Source organism: Rhipicephalus sanguineus, chromosome 3 (genome assembly GCF_013339695.2).
Source record: "Rhipicephalus sanguineus isolate Rsan-2018 chromosome 3, BIME_Rsan_1.4, whole genome shotgun sequence".
Classification (NCBI taxonomy): Eukaryota; Metazoa; Arthropoda; class Arachnida; order Ixodida; family Ixodidae; genus Rhipicephalus; species Rhipicephalus sanguineus.
In genome coordinates this window covers 193,977,863-193,999,806 of record NC_051178.1, presented here as the reverse complement: position 1 = coordinate 193,999,806, position 21,944 = coordinate 193,977,863, and the positions used below count along the sequence as shown (strand labels likewise).

Below are 21,944 nucleotides of genomic sequence, written 5' to 3'. Positions count from 1 at the left end.
GTATGCGCTCAGATCTGTTTCAGTGTTATAGGCTTTTGTAAAGTGAATATACCAAAGCAGAGGCTGTGTCATTTGCTCGTACGGGCTCCCAGATGCCTTTATACTGTTTACAATAATCTTAGCACACATTCAATCAAATTTGCATTAGTGTTCACTTTAGCTTTAGGCAGGCAAAGGGCCTATGGTTGTGAAGACATTGTTCACACCATGGTTGCACCTCATTATTCATTCAAATCGGGTATTAGTCTCCATCTTGAGATTTGTCTGACTGCTAAGGGCAAAATAAGTCATGAATTCATGGTTCTCTCCTTTTTTTTTTTCTTTTCTTGGTTGTGCAGACAAGGCCAAGAGCAGGCCTTCGTGACTGCTGATGATTCTGTGATCAACATGGTCACGGGAGATGGCACGCTGTCATCAGCGGATCTTGGTGGAAGCCAGCTGGTGGCCACGACAGAAGACGGTATCACCACAACTGTGGCAATAAATCCACAAGAGGATTTGGCCACGCAGTTAGCCCGGGCTGTAGCTGAAGCCACAGGCCCAGGCCAGGTGACTGTGTCTATAAACACGGCCGACGGCATAGCAACCATTAGCCAGGACCCACGAGATCTGGCAGACTTCCAAGGCATGGAATCCGTGACCATGGACTCTGCCGACCTGGAGCTTACGGACCAACAGCACCAGATGTCCTCATTGCAGCAAGAGGGAATGGAAACAAACGAACAGGAAGGGGGCGATGAGCTCGTCATACAACAGCTCGGAGAGCCTGCAGAGGACAGGTCACCACAGCAGGAGCCTGAACAGCAAGAGCATGCAGCTGCAGAAGAGATGATGCATGCCGAAGAACAACCTGAGGAGCAGGCACAAGCGGAGCAAGAACAAGAGGAACACCAGATGGAAGGCACCATGCATCATCAAGCACCCGAACACCAGGACACTGCCATGGAGGCCGAGATGAACGAACAAACAGCACAGCTGCTGATGGCTGCCAATCAGGAAGGCCTGGAGCACCTGGCCGTGGAGTCTGAAAACGGCGAAGTGATCCACTTCGCCATTGTTCACCATCCGGAAGAGTCTCAGGAAGGAGTAGCCGTCACCTCAGAGGAGATGGCCATGCTGGCTGCTGGCGGAGACGGTGCAGCATCGTCTCTGGCTCGCATTATGACGATGGACACATCGTCGTACATGGTATCCGGCGACATGACCACAACGTCGGCACAACTGGGCAGCGAGACGAAAGTGGTAGGTGCTCTTAACACCGAGGCACCTTTGCTGTCCGTGGGCTCTGGTGATCTGTGCACCTCTCGAGAAACATACGACGTGGGACAGGGTGAGACCGCTTCGGAGGCCATGGCCGAAGGCACCGAGGGCCAAGAGCAAGCCATCACGCCCGAAGGCATGGCCTATGCCGAGACCCCTGCCACCGGTGAAGGTGACCAGATGCCCATTGTCATGATGGTACCAGGGGGTCAAGAAGGCTTGAACATGGAGGGTGAGGAAGGGTTTGCCAATGCGGCTGTGCTCAAGGTTCCCACCTCGGATGGTGGGGAGAGGGTGCTTCTGATTCCCATCAGCTCAGAAGGCGGGAACACGGTGTTCGCTTTGCCAGGAGGACTGACACTTGGAGGGGTTGCCGAAGGACAAGAAGGGTCCGAAGCACAGCAGGGCTGTGTGACAGTGGCCCTGGATCCTGCCTCAGCAGCCAATGTTGGTGAGGACCATGGCATTCTCACATTACCAATGGTGACGGACACAATGACAGGCCAGGTATCAGTGCAGTTTGCTCCCGAGCCAGGAGAATAGGTTTCTTTGTGACAGCACAGGCAAAAACGTTGTGTGGGGTGCTTGCAGGAATGGTGCATTCTGTTCTCTATGTGCCGGTCTCACCATATTGTTTGCCTTTGTGTTTCCGGTGAGGCCATGTTAATAAGCTGTGCTTGCTGTGTGGGTTTGAAGCACACAAATTGAACAGATGGTCAAGGGTTTCCATCATTTTCTGTAATTTCGTTGTCTTTTCCTTGTGCCTTGTTGTATTGCAGTGGTTCCCTTCGGTCTTTTTGCCCCTTCTCTCGCTCTCTTTTGCACAAGCAAAATGTTGAAAGCCTTTTGGTGTTCTAGGTTTCAATGTTGAGAACAGATGTTTTTGTATTCCAGCAGTATGTCTCCCGTGATCATGCAAAAGGAAGTAAAGACTCCCAAAGACAAGGCTCTTATGGCTTCCCAAAGTACAACTTGACACAGTCTGCACTTCCATCATGTCCATTTTTAGTTCATTGTTCATTCCGAGCTAAAATTCAAAGCAAGCAAACTGAATTGTGACTGATCATCATACTTTTCTTTGTAAAATGTTGTTGGTATCGGGCATGGAATGGATGCCAAGTAATAAAGTTACACTTAAGCACAATCATCTCATCAAACTTACAAAATGGAGTCATGTTTCAAAAGTCATGAAGCGCTACTGTAAATATACTTGCATTGTTTCTTTCAACTATACAATTGTAGTATGCCACTGCTGTTGTCCACCGCAGGATTTTCGCGAATTGGACTGCACAGTGGTATCTTGTACATTTTTTTGCTGTCAATAAAGCATGTTCACCACTCTTAAGCTTTTGTTAACAGAATGCTGTGCAGATTCTCCTGTTTTGCTTATTAATATGAAAGCAGGATTGGTTTTTGTTGCCTCATTATTTATTACTGCTTCATGCAGTTTTGTAGACTTTCATACTTGTTCATGCAATTCCTAAATATGTGAACTTCATGTATAAATTATGTTCAATCTCAAATTATGTTCAATCTCATCAGCTTCATCAATGATCATTACTTAGTCCAAACAGATAAGGCATAATGTTCAAATCCATCAGCCCTGCATAAAATTTTGCTATAGTTAATAAGAAGATGGGACAAACAGTTCCCATTTCTAAGTTACGTGTGGATGCACTGCACTTGTGTTTGCTGGGTTTTCTTATGTGGTCTAGCTTGTCCATTGCAACAGCTTCTGACAGGCTCTTTGGCATGAATGTACAGGTACAAGTAACATGGACAATAACACTGCAAAGTTGCTCTCTTTGTTGCCTCTCCTCCTCGATCATGCCAAACAGCCAGTTTCATTTGATCACCTTGAACATGTGTGCTACTTGAGTGGCATTTGTTATCAGTTGTTACAGGAAAAACCTACAAATTTTCATTTTCGAGTTGTTGCACTCATTTTTCGAGATGGTGTCGTGTGAAACTGCACTGCAAGCATTCTCTGCAAGAGTGAAGTCCACAACCTTAAATGGGGCACTAATAAGGCTAAACAGTTTACATCTACTGCCAGTGTGTGCAACCGGTTTTTAGAGATGCCGTTAGTGATGCAGAACTATCGGTAAATTGACTATCGATAGTATCGATAGTTTTTTTTAAACTATCGATAGTGTAAACAAACTATCGATAGTGTTACTATCGACAAACTATTGAAAGTGTATCGGTGGTACCATCGCTAATATTACTAGCGATATTACTGCCACGCGTTTTTATTGCTTTGTTTTGACGTATTTGAGTTGCACCCACAAAGACTGTTAGCAACGTTTGACGCAGACCACGCCATAATGTTTGAGAAGCTTCACAATTGTTTGAAAACATTCTATTAAGATTACGTGCCGGACGCGAAAAGTCAAGTTTATTCGAGAGCTTACGCGAGCACCAGCGATAACGCTGGAAGGTTTGACGACTGATGTATAAAGGACGACGCGTTCCACCGATGAGCAGATTACTCAACGGCTGACAACCGCTCCCGCCGCTATCAGTGCGCAGCATGTATCGCTTGTATTTTGAGTTTTGGTTTTCTGGGCACAAGTTCACCCAAATTACCAGCTTCACTTAATTTATGAGCAATTCTTGGCAGAGAAATTAATTATTTCCGCAGTGAAAACGGCGGAATATATCCACCAATAAATTCGTATTCAAAAGCAATCAGTTACACCTTACAATTGACTTCTTGATATTTCTTTGTTTTGAAATCATAAAATTCAATGTCAATTTGAAGCCGCGCAGTCCCACCACATCTAAAGACTTCCTTTCCGCTGTAGCTGAACAGTTTGGCTTTATGATCATGTGTCAGCAAAGCACTCTGGTGAAGAACACAATTACGTCAACTTTCTTGTTCTTCAGCCTGCTCCTCCGGCTCCCCTATATACCACGCGCGCGGGGAACAAAGTTTATTCTGCAGTGAGTCCGCGCTGTTGATTTTATACTATCGATAGTACCATCGAATTTTTTACTATCGATAGCGCTATTGATAGTATTTTTCACCATCGATAGTTCGATAGTGACTCAGCTATCGATATTATCGATAGTACCATCGATAGTTCTGCATCACTAGATGCCGTTAGTTATGGAGAAAGGCTGGGGAGGGAGAAGGTGGCTCCAGTCCAACTTACTCCTTAGCACACCGGAGAAAATTGATCAACTTAATTGACAGCTTCACAACTCGCCATTGCACGTCTTCCACAAACACCATAGTATAAATGAAGACTGAATTATGCCTTTTTTTTTATGCTTACTGGCAAGAGCTATGGTGCAAAGCTAAAGACTATTGAAAATGCAACAAAGAGCATAAACTTCGAACTTTCAGTTTATCATTTCAGTTGACTACCTGTTTCCATGCTCTGGCACAATAAAGCTGTGTGGGAAGTTCATACTTGTCGTCGTCATCGCTTTGACCATTGTCTTTAGCTTGGCACTATAATCTCGCCAGTAGCCATGACAATACCAACTACCCACCACTCTCTTACCTTTTTGTTATGTTTGGCAATTTCTGGCACAAGAGGCATCGCTGAAGCTGGCCTTCAGTGGTTCTCGCACTTCATAATTTAAGCAACAGAGGGTGTGCTCCAGCACAGTGTCGACTCTTGGCCTGTGTCAAGTCGTCAGTGTATGTTGCCGTGACGATGCCTTGAGCGTGTGTGCATGTTTTCAGTGCATAGTTTTGGTTATTGGTTTTACCAACACCAAATGCAACTTTCATTCCCACAGGGTATTGAAATGCTTCTTGTCATGTAGTTTACAATCATGCAAGCGCATGCTTGATTACAGGACTGACCTTCCTCGGTGGGAGGGTCTGGTTTCTTATTTATCGAACATTTAATAATTGCTGGGGTTTTACGTCCCAAAACCATATTATGAGAGAAGCTGTAGTGGAGGGCTCTAAAAATTTCAACCACCTGGGGTTCTTTCACGTGCGCCTAAAACTATGCTCACTGGCCTCTAGCATTTTGCCTCCATAGAAATGTGGCCACCACGGCTGGGACTTGATCTCGCAACCTTTTTGAACATTGCCTTTAATTATATCAATGCCCTTACTCATTATTGCTGTGCAAAGCATACAAACGCTATGTTGTTGGTTCAAGATCTACTTAAACCAGCCTGTTTACTGGAACTGATCAAGCATGGTAATAAAATACTAGGCGGTTTCAATTACCCCACAACTATTAAGCCTGAAGCAGAATGGCAAGGGAACCAGGCACTACAGAACAGATTCACTGCCAAGTAGTACCATACCTGTTTTCACATGCGCAATGCCATGGCTTTCCCCTGCCTAACATGGACATTCGTCACTTTATGTCACTATCTACATACCAAATTTTTTGTATGGTCTAATGTAGAAAAGTTGCAATGGGGTGAGGCACAAATTGTGTATATTTGAGTACTTCTAATAAAAATTATGTTCTCTTGATTTAATGATTGAGAAAGGGATCCAATCAAGGAGCCAAATTTTCGTTGGGTACAGCCATATTTTAAAGCCTAGAGCTAATGAAGTCGAGAACAGCAAAGGTGAAGTTATTAGTAGATGTGTTTAGCTTTCATGTTTTGAGCGATTCTCACTTTACTTTCATTCGTCAGCCTTCATTCACTAGTGCAATGTGTACAGCATTGTGAAATTGGCACAGAGGTGCAAAAGTCCCGTCTCTTTCTATGTCGTCCTTTGTGCATGTTCGCTAGCAATATGGAAGCATACATCACAATGCATTGCAGATAAATGTTATGCAAGTTTCCTTCTTTTCAATGAGAACACTAGCACAACAGATCATGCCATTGTCAAAGGCAATGGCACAATTCATTGTGCATTTTGACACTTTAAAAAAAAAAAAAAAACCTTTTCCAGAGAGACTTCAGTTTGCTGTAGTGAAGCAATAAACTTCTACATCTCAATGCATGTAGAATACTCAAACAATACATTACTCTTAGTAAACTAGTGAACTAGTGAAAGACACAGAGGACAAGCTGAAATCGCGCAAGCCTAATAGCCATAAGCTCTCCTGAACAGTAAACTTGCTAACCACCATTTTGAGACAAGACAGACATCACAAAGAATTGACAACTCCTTTAATGAACAGCACAACTGTTCCAAAAGCACATAATAAATAGTGTCCAATGTACAGGAAGGTGGGGGGGACACTTCTAAGCTTTTTTTTTTTCCCTCTCCTGCATTAGGTGGACAGCTTTACATAAAATGACAACAGGCACAAGAGGTTCCTTTTGTTAACGAGCTCAGATACACTTGCACTGTTGGTTCTGTAAGTCAATGTTCAAGACCAAGGGTGGCAGAGGGTGGAGTTGTCGGCACCTCTGCTGGCACCACTTGGCCGTCCCCCGCCGAAGGCCAGGTCTTCTGTCACAGCTCTTCATACATTTACTGTAACAAATCACACAATTAGTAAGCCTTCTATACAACACAATGCAATTTAATAAAACAGGTAATGTCAATTGCATACCTCTAAAGTACACATGCAATACCTTATCACAGGACAATTTTTTTTGTGTGCAAAAATTGGAGTAATATTTTCAGAAAAAGGTTTATAGCCTGAGAATGGCAAGGCCAACTGAAAACAAAAGTAAAATTTTTCAGAAAACCGCTACTTTGCAACACTACTCTTCCCTTTCGTTTATTTCACATCGAGATTAGCGTCTGCATTATCAAGAGTTCAAGGGTGCCACTGCAATGGCAAAAATCAAGCAATCATAACCCACCATTTTCTCTTCATCCAGACCATGTTTGAAGAACATCATCACCGCCTTCTCTCCTCCACCATCCTGTTCACGGTACTCCAAGAGGCCAACAATACCCTCGGCATTGCAGGATTCACCTGCAGTAATCCAAGAATTGCTTAACGATTTGCTTTCCAAGAGCTTAAACAAGTAAGAGAGAGAAAAGCAAGCATGTTGCACTATCATGTCAGCTAAGTAGAACTTTTGTACTGCTACTCAACTGTGCCAAATGATGTGCCATGTTTAATGTAGCATCCTCTTGAATCCAGAAGACACAGGCAGAGTGCACTTCTGGGAGTACAAGATGCAGAGCAACGGCAAGGCTTGCAGTAACAAGATTAACAATGTTTTGTAGCCCTTTCAGTAGGAAAAAAAATTCTAAGAATGCTTAAGGCCTTTGCAGAATGTGTTCAAGCTAAAAGCAACATCTTTGCAGGACATTTTCAAACAATAACTCACTGACACCACCAAGTTTACTGGCAATAGTATGCCTCAGGTTGAGCATCTGAGATTACAATATTGTTTTGACATGATACATGATTTAGCCTTATGGCAGTAGGGGCAGGCAGAGAAGTATGCCTGCCCAGGCATTGGCTATTCATGCTTTGCCCCTTGTGTTTACCGCAATTTTCCCGCAATGCTAGTGTGAAGATACAGATATGCAAGAAACGTATGAAAAAAGTGAAGCCCTGTACAGTGAAGTCAAGTGTCTAAATGCTAAATTGAGAAGTGTCACCTGCCAGTACCATCAATACAATCAGTTAACTTTTGCAAGAACGGGTTATTTTCAACTTGTGAGGAGGCTCGTCAGTGTCACAATCTGTTAAGTTGGCTTTGCCACGTCACTGTAGTCTCTTCCATAATCTGGCTTAGTATTCACTCAGATGTACCCGAGTGAATGTAGGTTTGGGTTCATGTTTTTTGTTTCTGGCAGGCGCAACACACTGGCATTTACACGGTACAAAGGTGTAAAATGCCCGCTTTTTTTTTTTTTTTGCACTGCGGTGTACTTTGAACACACTTGACGCACTACACATCCACAAAAACCAATATAACCCAATGGAAAAATACAGCAATATACCTTTGAGTAATAACCCTTTCACTCTTGCAGGTGGTCATTTATGAGAACCACAAGCTGCTTAGAGGCCAACTCCAGCAATTTTTTTTTAGGTCAATGTATCTCTGTGAAATTCGCTGGTAAATCCTTTGCACACTTCTGTCATATATGAGAAACTACAGACTTGAAAGATGCACAGACTGCTTACAAACTAAGTTTATTGATCACCTTAAACGGCCAGTTTGCTTCCCACCACAACTGCTGGCCACAATGTCTGCGACCCTTATGAAGTCTGCCTGAGCACAGCTACGGAAGTGTCAGTGCAGGGGTCGGGGGATCCAGCATATTAACCACTGCAGAGTTAAGGCAATGATGGCATGTCTTTAACCAGCACCTTGTTGGCATCCTTGACCTCAAAAAGTTTTAAAGGTCAACCCATTCAGAATTACGCCCCTAACGAAAATGTGTACCAGCAAGGAAGCAGAGTAATTTGTTTACACTGTGCATGCATGGTTTCTCTCTCCACCGTCAGATGGCACCACCTGTCCAGTCTGCAGAAGTTTGTGGCTACCGTAACCAGGTAAAAGGTAAGTTTGCAGTTGGCAGTGTTTGATATAGCGGCGATAGCATCGAAGTTTAATGCAAGCAAAGTACAAGTCAACTTGCACAATACGCAGTGTGCTGTACACAAATAGACCTGGTATACCATACAGAAAGTTTCCATACTTATCGATAAGTCAGCACCACCAAGACCTTTTTCAACCAGGGACGATGAACGAATGGTGAGGTGTGGTCAACTTTCTGCTAAGCGCCTTTCATCCTCCACCTTTGTGCTGGCCAGGCCGACATGACTGGCACATTAGGTTTGTGCCCTTTTAAACATCACGTGAGGACAGTACTGATGTTAGGTTTCAGTTTTGTGCTTTTTTGCACACTGAATATTTTCATAATTTTCTGGAGAATTTCTATTATCAGGCACGTCACAGGAGCGTTTTAAGAACACAAAATAGTAATTGCCTATAGTTGGATACAACCAAAGAAGTCTGTAGAAGCCCTGCCCAGATGACCAAAGCACCCTATCGCCTCCTCTACTAAATAAATAAGCTCTACCTGCTGTCTGGCTCATGATAGTCTGCAGTGTGCGCCCATAGGTGTAGGCTTGTGTGCACCCGCCTTAGAGGAGAATATGCCGTGGACTTCTAAGTTGTATACAACTATAAATAAATTAATAAATAAATACAAAAAAACAGAGTTTGACATCCAAAAAGCACAAAAACACGTATGTGGAAAGGTAACTCACCGATGAAGAACTGGTAGTCATCCAGCTTCGGCAGCACCTTTTTGACCGCAGTGGTGAGTTTGCCCTTGGCGTCCTCAATCTCCTCGGCCGATTTGCCTTCCTCCTTCCACTTCTCCTGGAGGGCCTTGGTGTAGGACTTCAGGTAGTTCTTGTAGTCGGCCTTGGTGAAGCAGGTTTCAGTAAGCCTCATGTTCAGCACCAAGTCAAGACCACTCTCCACGTTCTCATCGGTGCCCTCGTCAACCTCCTCAGCAGAGGGGTTCGCACCGTCCAGCTGAATCTCGCCCTGCTTGCGAGTCACGTGCTGCATGCCAAACGATACCAATGATGAGCATGTACACCAGGAATGACAAGTCAACCCCATGTCTAACCGTTTACACACATGAGGGAGTAATCGCAAATATATAGTAGAAGCCATAAGGCAACAACTGACTAATGAATGATAGCGGGGTTTTCACATGGCAAAACCAAATATGAGCAACAAGGTAGTTGCTTGGGCTGGTTGGTGCAACATACTTAAGAAAAGACCCGAGTGCGTTCTGTCCAATCTTACCCTCTTTAAGCATTCTGCACACTAAAAGAGGTTTTCTTTGTCAAGCATCACTATGAGGCACGTCGGTGGGAACTCCAGGTCAATTCTGACCACCTGGGGTTCTTTAATGCACCTAAATCTAACCATGTGTTTTTGTGATTCATCTGCGATACTCAGTATCAACAGCAGTACACATGAGGTACACATTCCCATACAGTACTAGGTTCATGATCCCATCAGCATTAGGCGAGCCACAGCAACAATAAAAAATGTTGACGTGCTGCCAGTCTGACCACAGACTGGCAGCACCTTTCAGAATTGCCGAAGGCCTCGGAAGAAAAGTCAACCTCTTGTAAACAAAGCCCGATAGACGAAGTTTGTCAATGCGTTAGCCGTGTTAACACACGGGCGCCTCTTCTGTCATTAACTGGTTAGTGTCTATAGAAAAAAGGTACAATCTACGTGGAGGCGGGGATAACGCGGACGTACTTCAGTAGAATTGTGACACTCGCTTGCTCCACCCACCGACTGCTACTGAAATGTTTCACAGATAACACATCGCGTGCAAGAGATCACCGACCTCAAATGACGTCACGGTGACGGCACGCCTCGTAATGAGATAGCGTACTTGTACGATGCGCTAACGCAACGTCAAGGACGCATTTTTTTTTCCCCCTTGCTTGTACCTGCAAGTGCCACTCAACGCACGCCGGCTTTTCCGCGTTCTGCACGATGTTACAACAAATATGAAACTTCGAACACTGCGCAATTCCCTGCAGCTGCTGTCCACTGAACCACGGTGAACCGTGAAGAATGAAATAAAGCGGGCTGGATTCCAGTCCCGAAAAGACTGTTAGACCATACAATGGGTAGGGTTCGTGCAATCGTTTCAAAACGAACTACGCATTCGGAGTGATGTAACACTGATGGTCTGTCATACAACGCACCGGTTTGACAAGAGCCGCAGCGCGCGTAACTACGCAGTTGAGATTTAGTTCACCGCCCGGGTGAATTGCAATAATGACTTACGTGACATTCGATTTCGTAGATGCAGTCATCCACCAACTTGTACTTGCTGGAATCGGTGAACATCTCGTCACCTGCGTAAACGACATTACGACATCACATCACCGAACTAACGTTTGCGAGTTATTAAGGAGTCATCGAAACACACTTACCGGAGATCTTATCCTTAAAAATCAGCATGGTTATTTAGATGAAGTGGGATTGCACCCGCTGCTAAAAGACAGTACACCTCCGCCTACGGCAGCAAATGGGGGAAAAAGGCTCTTCGAGAGGTCGCTTCGCGCTTAAATAGCATTGCCAGTTCATCAAGCCGCGTTTCTCAGGATGATTATAATTTGTCAACTGTATTCTAAAAAAACTGTTTCAACCCTATTGCTGCAAAAATAAAAAATATAACTGAAAGGCATTTGAAGCTGACACAAAGTTGAAAGCTGACAATGGTGAGACATACAAATCTCAGAGGTTATTGTTCTGCTGGTTGCATGCGGCGGAAACGGTTATGGGAGCCTGTTGGGTCAGCTTTCATGTCATATCTAAACTCCATGCCACAAGTTATGCTCGAGTAAAAGTAACACATATAAAAGGCTATGCTTCAAGTGTCATTCTAAATTTTGGAAGTGGACAAATCGTCTTAGCTGCCATGTTTAAACGTTCGCTCTTAAGGAACAAAAACTAATCTTGGAGGCCATCGTTATGCTTGCTGCATGCGGCGGAAAAGAATGCTTGAGCCCGAAGCTACCAGCTGCCGTGCGTAGTCAGTGGCATCGTGTGAACATCAACTGCCGCCATGCTTGCCGCCAATTGTATTTGAAAACAGTTCGCCATAGTTCCATAGTCTGCGGCCCATAACTACTGACAATTCGTCAACATTTAAAGAGGAAACCGACCCGAAATGGCCGGGTAAGCTTTTCGTGACCTATAACACACAGGTGCTGCAGCGTAGAAGTAATTAGGGTGTGGCACCTTTCATGTGACGACTCCTACTCGCGGTTTTACATTTGTACCGACCCCTCACAAAACTGCTGTGGTTGAGCGTTTCCGTCTAAGTCCTCACAAATCACATAAGTCAGTCTGCCTATCCTGTCTCTACTTTCACACGAAAGCGCACTTTCCAAGTTCTTTTTTTTTTATTTGCGTGTAACATCTGCTCAAACGAACGTTCCTTCTACTCGCAGCTTTTTTTACGTTGCCGTTTTTTGTTTTGTTTTTTCGGTAACATTTGACGTTTTCTCTTTGTTCGCCGTCTCTTGCCTCCCTATTTTGTTGCTCTTATTTAGAAAGATGTGTCACATTGAATGACTACATACGTGCTCTGGATCTGAGGCGATGCCGTTTTGGCACGCTTTTAATCGGCATTGAACTTTAGAAGGCTGTAATGACGAGTAAGCTAAACTGAGTATGCGCCTTATTTTTGATACCATAATAACTGTTCCGCAAAGGTTGATGTATTGATTTGCTGAGTGATGTAAGTTCACTTAGCTTTCAGACCTTTAAATTTAAATTTTAAACTTGTTGCTGGTTTCTCATTGCAAGAACATCAAGTGACAATTGTCTGCATGATTCTTCTGTGACCTCGGGCCCTCAAGTCTGACTTCAGCTAAAAACTTTCCGAATTAGTTTCTTGTACTTTGCCTGACTTTTTTTAGTATTTTTATTTTAGTCATAATGTAAATACTGTAAGCCCTGCAAAGTGCCCAGATAAGTTATTTTTTGGTGTAGAAGCATCCTTACAAAATCACCTTGTGATTCTCTTTAGTTTTCTCTTTAATATCTAATGTGTTCGCCGGAAAGTCAGAATTTAATCGACACCAATGTACATATTGTGAATAGAAAAACATTATTTCATTGAATAACTGCAGAAGATTGTCATGCAGCCAAAACATTGTTATTATGTGCAGCGTTTTCTAAAACCTTCATTTTACCTGTAACTGTCAAGAGTAATGAGAGTACGTGTGCAGCATAGACTGTGTTTTCTGAGTGTTTGACATGGAAGATGCAGCTGTATAGTCCTGAACAGTGAACTTTCATACCTTTCGAACAGATTCGTTGCTGCATCGCTGATCTGTAAACAATTGCTAGACATAGATTTGAAGGAAAGGTAGTGCGAGTTGCTAATCTGCAAAAATGCGTGTCGTGCATTGCAGGACCTCTTTCTGTTTGGTGTCTGCGCTTGCGCAGCTGCGTGAAAAAACAGACGAAGGCCACCAGGAACTTAGCGCCGAGAATGAACGTACACTAGGTCAAGTTGAAGGTGTCTTGAACAATCTAAGGACAGCTGCAAACTCCGTGTAAGTAATTACTTTGCTTTCTCTTCCATGGTTCGTTAATTATGCTTTAGCAGAATTTCAACTCGGATTTGTCAGTAATTGAGACGGCAAGTCGTATGTAGCGCGGAAGGGCCATTACTTGAACGTGACCAAGTTGGCAAGTACGGTAATTTAAAGGGCTACTTACCAGGTTTGGGCATTTCAAAGTAACGAGCGTCACACGTAAGTCGAACGGTGATGATTGTGTCTGCAAGGTGTGATATGGTTGCATGGCATGAGCACAGTCAATTTAAAACGGAAGGCCACACATCCTTCATCTTGTTAATAAAGTACTGTTGACTGACACGGCAGCTCGTTATGCTTTTCCTTAGTAGTACAAAATGAGAAGCCACATAATTTAATTCGTCAGGTAACGCGATTTGAGTATTGATATACACTGTAATCCTAAAAGCAATGCGCTCTTTGCATGGAAAGATAGGCAAGTTTCTGAACACTGCAGGGAGGGACATCATGGAGTGCATTCATCATATACACCAAAGCACTAGATAACTTGTGTAATAATGTTGCTGTGTGAGACCTGCACCTTTGTACAGGATGTTGCTCATTTTGTTCCCCTCTTCCAGTGTCCTCATTTTCGTACACTGCTAAACGTGCATATAGTATATTGTGCTCAAAGATGTCTGCTGTTGCAACTTGCTGTTTTTTGGAACTTCGTGCAAATTATCCATGCTGTAAAACTTAGTATTGAACTTGTGCAGACAGTCTGAGCGTGTGTTTCTTTTTTCCTCAATACCCAGAGAGTGCGAGTTCGCCGTTCCAAAGACACCTGGCCGAAAGCTGAAAGCTCGCGTCAGTGCCAAGAAGTCATTTTCCACTCAGTGAGTGTCCAACCACTTTCATTTTCTGACTTGACGTGGGTGTATTTTCAGACGAGTTCAGCAGACATCCATGAGCAACACTTCCGAAATTTTTATGAAAATAATTGTAGATATTTATGCTTACAAATTTCTAGGCTCTATCATACAGCTGACGCTTGTGTGGCACTTTTCATAAAGGGGCCCAAGCAATCATTGAAAGACTTCATTGAAGGAGTTTATTGCCTCACGCATTAGCTGCCAGAAAAATTGTTAGAATCCGTCAAGTATGAGCGGAGTTTTCATAGATTTGTCGCACGCTTTAATTTTTTTTAATCAGTTTCTGTTTCGTACCAGCGAGCACGCTGAAAACTACCCTGGCGGGGTGACCATGTGGCAAGAAGCTTTGTTTGTCAGCGCTCGTTGTGAACTTGAGCACTTTTCTTTTTCTCTTTCTTTTATTTATTTATTTATTTATTTTCAAGTGTGAGCGCGTGCAGGCACATTGTGGGATCCTGCAGCATCGTGATCCTACGTCGTGGGATCCTGCAGTGTCAGAAATTATTATACTGCCCAACTTTCACGCTCTTGAAGGAGAGTTGCAGTATTTTAGATAAATAAATAAATAGTGCAAATAAATTTTGCTAGCATGAAGTGCAAATGCTACCTTGGATAGGAGCACATGCTTTTTCTCACATACGAATGGCAGTGTGACGTACGACTGAAATATGTCTAATCAGTGGTCCTATACTGTTTCTTAGCCTTAGCATCCAGCTGCTGTGCTGAAGTTCTATATCCAAACAGCTTTTATCTGGCCTTTTCAGTTCTTAATTTCCCCAGTATGCATGAAACTTGACTTTGTGTTATCTGAAAAACAAGTTTGTGTGTGAGAGTACTTTTATAACTAAGCACCATACTGTATTGTGCACCGTTCCTGAGCCAACTGTATGCTCTTTACATTGTACAAAATTTTTGCATGAATCAATATTGGTATGCTTTTACTTTTTAGGATAGTAGACTCTAACAATGTCTGCATTTTTATTTTTCCTTCATTATAATGTTAGTAAAAATAGCGTGTATTAGCTCCAGAGCAATAAGATTATGATATGCTGTGCTTGAATCTGTTCGTTCTGTCACTCAGAATTGTGAAGTTTCAAAAACAATTTCAAGTAACCTTCTTATCCTTCGTCTTTATCGAGCAAATATGCCAAACCATGCTTGTTTTTGCATCCGTGTCCCACAGAGCCGCACCAAAGCGAAAGACTCGTTCAGTATCAAAGGGTTCCAAGAAGAGTTCAACAAAGAAGAAAACATCAACTGTCCAAGACGAAGAAAAATCGTCCACATCGTCGGAGGACCCGGAGAAGGAAAATGCTGATGTGCAACCCAAATCTGCAGTAAGGTCTACCAGGGCTGCCAGTAAAAAGGGACCACCTGCTATCAAGGTAGATGATGCTACACCAAAAGAAAAACCAAGCCTTCGCCAAGTAAGCAATGTTGTGTTCTATTTTATTTTGTTTCCCAAAGATCATATCCTGCGTGATAGTCTTCTGAGACACAGTTGTAGCCCCTCTATACCACGCTGGATTAAAATGAAGTGCTGACGCACATTTTAGATGCATGGCTGTTGCAAGCCATGTAATACTCCTAGTACAGTGTAATACGATGCTTGCCTATGAAAGGGTACACTAGCCAGCACATTTTAGTTCAGCCAGAACGCGATGGAAGTGTCATTAGAAGGGGGGGCATTCCTCAAATTTTTTTACTCTTTCTTTCCTTTTTTTTCCTTGTGGTCGACATTGTTATTTGTCTCTATCACTGGAAACAGTGTAGGGCATTGAGGTTGTAGCCAGCCCTCACGTGCAAGCGCTCTTATAAAAGAATTTCTTGTATTTTTTTTTTTGTAGCAAAGCGGTGGCAAGTGGTTCAGTCATGTCTGGTAACAGCTCTATTGTTGCCCTTCAGAGATTAATAGAATGGAGTAATGGCAGTGTTGCAGGTCTTGTTGGTATGGCATGCAGTTGCATCATTCCAGCAATTTAGGGGGCACATTTGCTAACTGTTAAAGGGAACTGGTACCCTAACTTGTCCCTAACCTAATATAGTCTTGACATCTACTGTAAAACAGGTTTAATTTTTTTTTCTCCCAGATATGAACCACAATAAAATGCCTGTAACATCACTTGAGCTTAGCCATGCCTACAGCTTAATGCATTTACTACAGCATTTTATGGATATAAAGCTGCATGATTATAAGGGGGCAGACTGGTCTTTGGGACTCGGAAATGTAAAAAAAATATGTTTTTCGAAAATAACATTTTTGGTTTCAGCAAGCATTTTTCTACTTGCCTGCAAATTTTCATACTCCAGGGTGCAGTGATTTTTTTGTAATATCATTTTGACTGCCCAGGTTCTTGGTGCCACCAATTTGCAGCAACAGCAAAAAATGGGGAGCCTGCTTTGAGCCATCTTTATAATTTGCCAGCGCATGTGTCCAAAGCTCTGGTACCAATTTATGAGCACCTTGTCAGAGATAGAGCTTCTAGAAATGTGTCAAAGGAGTAAATGAAAGCCTTCGTTCACTTATTTGGGCTTTGGCGTCAAAGGAACAGAATGCTTCACTATTTATGGTTGAAACTGTAGATGCAGATGCAGTAATGAAGATCAAATGTGGCAATTTGAGAACCTCGTTAGGTATCTTGGTAGAACTCAATCCTAAACCCAGCCTCCCAAGCATCAGATTGATGAGTGAGGGGGACAGGCACCAAGTGGCCGAGTCTAATCTCAAACATGCCACAGCCAAGAGTGTCCAGCTGGTACTAAATAAGGGCCATTACAGCATTAAGCAGCAGTCAGATTATATTCATGGTGTCTCTTGGTGTCTGCACTGCAAAATATGCACATTCTACTGGTTATTGTTAAAATGAACAGTGTGCAATTTCATTTTTACACTTTTCTCAAAATGTAAATTTATGAACATTCAATTTTGAGGCCTATATATCTTGGCATCTAGGGCAGGTACAATGATAATTCTTCTTGTAATGGAAAAACAAATATTTAGAGAATTCAAGTATGAGAGCAGAATTTTGAGCACAATCCTTGTTAATTATTTAGTCATCAAAATTGTAACACAATGCAAAGTGCTTTTCAGAATGTATTTCATTCTGCTCTAAAATAATTAAGAAAAGCAAACAAAAACTGCTTGCACGCTTTCAATCTTCAGTCATTAGTGAACATTACCATATTTTAAATTTTGCTTCTAATTGAGCACTTTAATTTATATCGAGGCCTTAAACAATAGGGGGTGAATTTAAGTTATCTCAGGAACTAGACGAGTTAGAGGAAAAGTAATTACATATTTGAAGTCAGCAGAAAAAGCTGCGCAAACCTGTGCAGATTCATCAGAATTGATCGAGAAATAAAGAAAAAAATGTCTAAGATGCGTCTGCCCTCTTAAACTTGCCTAGTTTTTGTGTGTCTAACTGTGCACTTTAAGAGTACCGTTTCGACACCAGCACACCAATTTGTAGAGTGGCATTTGGTGGAGGGATAAAGCTGCACGGCTAAACTTGACTAGTTTTCGTATCTCCATCATTGCAGTTCAAAGGTACTCTTTTGATAACAGTGCACCAATTTGTAGAGTGACATTTGGTGGAGGTATGTGCCTTTTTTTGTAGTCTGTATACATTGAAGAACTTGAAGTAGTTCTTCACTATGCACTGTCTAGAACAGTACAAAGGCGCATTTACATTGTTCGTTGGTCATGTAACACGGACATTAGGCAGCATCTTTTTCTTTTCGCTCCCCACGCTACTTATCTAACCGTTAAGATCCTGCTTTAAACTGTGCTTCATATTTCTTCTCTCTGCAGCCTTTGCGAAGTACGAGACAGACACGTGCTCAGGCGAAGGCCCAGACGGCAAATTTGGGTTCGGCGACCCCACCCCATGGAGCGGGCGTATCGCGGGCGTTGCTCTTCTCACCTGCTAACCGTGCAACCACACCGTCCAAGCAGCTTTTCTCGCCATATGCCAAGTGTAGTGTACAGGAGAAGGCAAGAGCCTTTGAGTCAAAGGAGCCTATCACCCCCTCGCGCGCTGCTGCAACCCCTAAGATTGGCAATGCAACAAGAAATAGAACCACTGCTGTGGCTGCTACAAAAGAAGCAGGTCGCAGTACTCCTTCACCTTTGACACCCATGCATCCTGCATCGGAACTTGTTACTGAGGACAGGATGCCTGCAACTCCTGCAAGTCCGAAGACACCAGCCTTGCCATCACCTTTGAAATCTGCTTCAAAAAATAGTAGCGTAGAGGAAGCGGCAGCGGCCACCTGTGAGGACATCACTCCTACAAATCATCCTGTCAATGAGAAACCCACGAAGAGGGTGTCCAGCACATCTCCGTCAAAGCGCAAGGAACAGCCCTCTTCATTACGTTCCAGTCCTCCTGCCCTAGAACGTGACTCTACAGTAGAGCCCACTGCCACATCGCCGGCAGCTTCCCCAGATGAGAAGCAGGCTCCCTCCACACCAGACACCGAGCCGGTTAAAGAAAGGCGCATTACGAGAGCTTCTGTTGCAGCTGCGCCACTCGCCACACTGTCGAAGACAACCTCACAGGCAACACCTGCTGGCGTTCGAGCGGCTAGTCGCCCGTATCCTGCGTCATCATCGTCGACAGCAGAATCGGACTCTGACGATAATTGGGTGGAATCACCTACCACACCGAAGCGAGCTCGTCTCCCCCCTACAAGCCCTCACATTGGGTCTGGTGTGAAGGTATGTCCTAGCCAACATGGCCACACAGAGCCAGACAAAGAGAAAGCCATCTGAATTTTTTAGGTAGCACTTCCACATGTCATTGTGACATTATGATGCAGGTCAAAGCTTGCCAACATTGTGGAGTAACACGACTAGATGTGATGACATTGCTAAAGCAAATAGACATCAGTGCTGTATGTGTGTGTCTTACCCACTGTGGGGGTCTAGTGGTTATGGTGCTTGACTGCTGACAGGCAGGTCGCGAGATCGGATCCCGGCTGCCGCATTTCAATAGAGGTGAAACGTTAGAGGCCCATGTGCTTAGATTTAGGTGCACGTTAAAGAATTCCAGGTGGTCGAAATTTCTGGAGCGCTCTACTACAGCGTCTCTCGTAATCATATCGTTGTTTTGGGGTGTAAAACCCCCAACAATTATTGTATACGTGTGTCTTGGCTGTGCTTACATGAAACAGCCTCACTGTTCACAGGAAGAAAGTGGGCTAATCTGCTGTGACGTCATGACACATCTATGGCCTTGGTACAGATGCCGATACTCATCTGTAGAAATGGGTATGATAGCGAATTGCTTAAACTGCCCTTGTGCTTGCAGTTATTTTTCTGGGATTTGCAGATCTTGGACCTACGTTTTACACACGCAAAAAGGTGTCATGTCGATGTTGTGTATTTGTTTACATTAGTCATCAAAAGGGAGAATAGAAGTTCCCCCTCATTCTCCAGCACTCGACAGTGGCAGCATTTAATTTGCTCTAGCCATTGCTGACAGGCGATGCACACTGCGAAAAGCATGTCTTTCCAGGGGACCTAAATAAGACAGCAAGCCGAGAAAACTTGAGTGTTACTGTTATAGCATTGCAGTCAATGAAAGTTTGCAACCACACAAACATTTCCAAAAAAGTGACATAGTGACTCTATATGAATGTAAGGTGACATCAGGTTACAACCAAAGTGGCCATTTATGTGTTAATAACATCACCAACTTTTTTTGATCTTCCATTGAAAGCACAAGCAACCTGCCATGTAAGCTGACACGTGTAGATCAAGGGAAGTGTCGCACTTCCTTTGAGTCTACTATACCACCTTTTATACACACACAGACACACACACACAAAGGGTCTTCAAATGAAAAGGTACGAAACAACACTGTGGCTATAAATGAACACTTTATTCAAGCAAGGGTTGATCTTTGGCCTTGTTGGTGCGACATATGTATAACGTTAAGCGCAGTACTGCGCTTGTGTGTGTGTCACTCCCTGTCCTGTCCTCGTCAATTCAGTACTGCGCTCAACGGTGTACACTTTATTCAAATCATACAGCATAGGCCTGAGCACAACGATCCCATTGATAAACGAGCCTAAGGATTCCTTGTTCCCAGAATTACTATGGCCGTGACAAGACCCAGTCCTTCATAGTATCCTTGAGTATGTCGTCAGGGTTGAAGCGCATCCCTTTCAGATGTTTTTTCAGGGGATGAAACACATAGAAACACGTCCAAGCTGTAGGGCAGATGGTCAAGCTGCTCCCACTTGAATATGGCCAGTTCCACGTGTGTGATCCTGGAAACGTGTGGATGCGCATTATCATGGAGCAGAACCACACCCTCCATGAGCAGCCTTGCTCTTTTGTCTTTGATGGACCTGATTAGGCATCAGAGAGTCTCACAGTCTTCGCTGTATATGGTCACCATCCGATGATGAATGGTGGCTGGTGTAACACCTTCTGCTGTCAGAAATCGGATAATGCCTCGCTGCTCCTCAATCGTAGAATTTTGCAATGTGAACGCCATGCTGTCCTGACACGCACAGCCGCGTCAATTGGACGGCACTCTAATAAGAGCCTCTGTTCTCTCCTGCGTGTGCGGGCACCCCTGCATGCTCAGATCCACGGCAGAGACTCCAATCTCATCCTCAGATGTCTCGCTACATTCTCCCATAGCAGCATTGGCATCTATGTTAACTGTTACTTGTTTACGACATTTCGTACCTTTTCATTTGAACACCCCCCGTGGGTGTGAGTGTGTGTAGTTTCAAAAAAATATTCCTGGCACAGATACCCGCACCGTCAAGATTCATTCGGACATTCTGTTTCTCTTGCTCTCTCTATTTGTTATTTATTTATTTCTTGTTTGTTTGTGTGTTCTGACCCCACCTCTTGTCAGGTTCCAACAAATTGCAACTCTGTGTTGGTCAGTATATATGTCTCTCACTCTCTCTCTGACTCGTTTTGCTGTTGTTGTCCTGGGCCCTCCGCTTGTCACGTCCGAACGAATCGCGACGGTGTGTGTATCTGTTAATGTATTACTGGAATCTGTACTTAAACTCGAACGGGGCAACATACAAATTTCATCTGTGATGAAGGCTGGTCCCCGGCCGAAAGCTCAGAATAAATGTTTTGTTTTTCACTGTGACTTTCTTTCATATATATATTTATATAATGCCTTCTATGCTTTCACCTCTTTCTTCGTTGTTGTTGTAGCTGCCACTGTATCTTTTCTTTGGCTGCATGTGGATAGAAGTCTGCTGAACGGAAACTGCAAGCACTGGGGGCATGCTGACTGCAGTGTTCTTATTAAATGTTCTGTTTAAAATTCTCTTGTTTACTCATGTCTGTTGCTGCTTTCTCATTCAAAAATGGAATGTTTTGCTCTTCTGAACACCAGCTCAGTGGTGTTCTAGGTTCCGCGAAGGCACTTAGGAAGGACTGGCCAGTACACAAGGCAGCCGCTGGGCGCAAGATTTCGACTACTAGTACTTCTTCCTTCAGGTCGGCTCCCATGACTCCAAAGCAGGTCACACCATCCAAGGCAACACGACTGTTTACCACAAGTGAAGCACGACAGGTAAACATTCTTGATGCTCTCATAACTGCTATGCCACCTTCTGCTTTCAGCTGCCTTAGGAAGACACCCTTTTAGATAGGGTTGCTATGGGTTGTCCGAGGCTTTGTTTTAATAAAAAATATTCTATTGAATATAATCTGGGTTTCAAAAGCTGTTTTCAGTTCACCTAGACAACACTCGGGCTCTCGAAGAGCTAGAGGAAGAAGACTTCTCTTTCGCAGAGCGTACGCATACTACAGTTGGCTATGCTATATGTGGCTTTG

The 21,944-nt window shown here is 43.6% G+C and overlaps 3 protein-coding genes across 4 annotated transcripts in view; 2 read left to right on the top strand and 1 right to left on the bottom strand.

The window, feature by feature from the left end:
• The window catches only part of LOC119387964 (uncharacterized), a 58,384-nt gene extending 55,779 nt beyond the window's left edge, over positions 1-2,605 (top strand). For both annotated transcript variants that reach the window (XM_037655555.2, XM_037655553.2), the window contains one exon: positions 339-2,605. In XM_037655555.2, the coding sequence (XP_037511483.1) occupies positions 339-1,803 (1,465 nt within the window). In that variant the 3' untranslated portion in view covers positions 1,804-2,605. The remainder of the gene's footprint in view (positions 1-338) is intronic.
• Positions 2,606-6,348: 3,743 nt separating this feature from the next.
• LOC119387963 (translationally-controlled tumor protein homolog) lies at positions 6,349-11,291 on the bottom strand. The gene is made up of 5 exons (XM_037655552.2): positions 11,094-11,291; positions 10,945-11,015; positions 9,384-9,687; positions 7,009-7,124; positions 6,349-6,673 (listed from the first exon to the last, which is right to left on the bottom strand). Exons 1-5 carry the CDS (start codon positions 11,119-11,121, stop codon positions 6,671-6,673), a joined length of 522 nt encoding a protein of 173 aa, XP_037511480.1. The 5' UTR covers positions 11,122-11,291; the 3' UTR covers positions 6,349-6,670.
• Positions 11,292-12,949: 1,658 nt separating this feature from the next.
• LOC119386225 (inner centromere protein) overlaps positions 12,950-21,944 on the top strand; it is a 37,439-nt gene continuing 28,444 nt past the window's right edge. The window contains exons 1-5 of the mRNA XM_037653558.2: positions 12,950-13,229; positions 14,006-14,086; positions 15,306-15,549; positions 17,934-18,842; positions 21,502-21,681. Coding sequence (XP_037509486.1) covers positions 13,066-13,229; positions 14,006-14,086; positions 15,306-15,549; positions 17,934-18,842; positions 21,502-21,681 — 1,578 coding nt within the window. The 5' untranslated portion in view covers positions 12,950-13,065. The remainder of the gene's footprint in view (positions 13,230-14,005; positions 14,087-15,305; positions 15,550-17,933; positions 18,843-21,501; positions 21,682-21,944) is intronic.

What these genes read in the sequence shown, in the direction of transcription:
- LOC119387963 (XM_037655552.2), bottom strand. Translation starts at nt 11,121, where the DNA reads ATGCTGATTTTTAAGGATAAGATCTCCG. An exon ending in TCTACGAAATCGAATGTCAC is followed by an intron (nt 9,688 to 10,944) that starts GTAAGTCATTAT and finishes TTTGGCATGCAG; the next exon opens with CACGTGACTCGCAAGCAGGG. An exon ending in TGACTACCAGTTCTTCATCG is followed by an intron (nt 7,125 to 9,383) that starts GTGAGTTACCTT and finishes GGATTACTGCAG; the next exon opens with GTGAATCCTGCAATGCCGAG.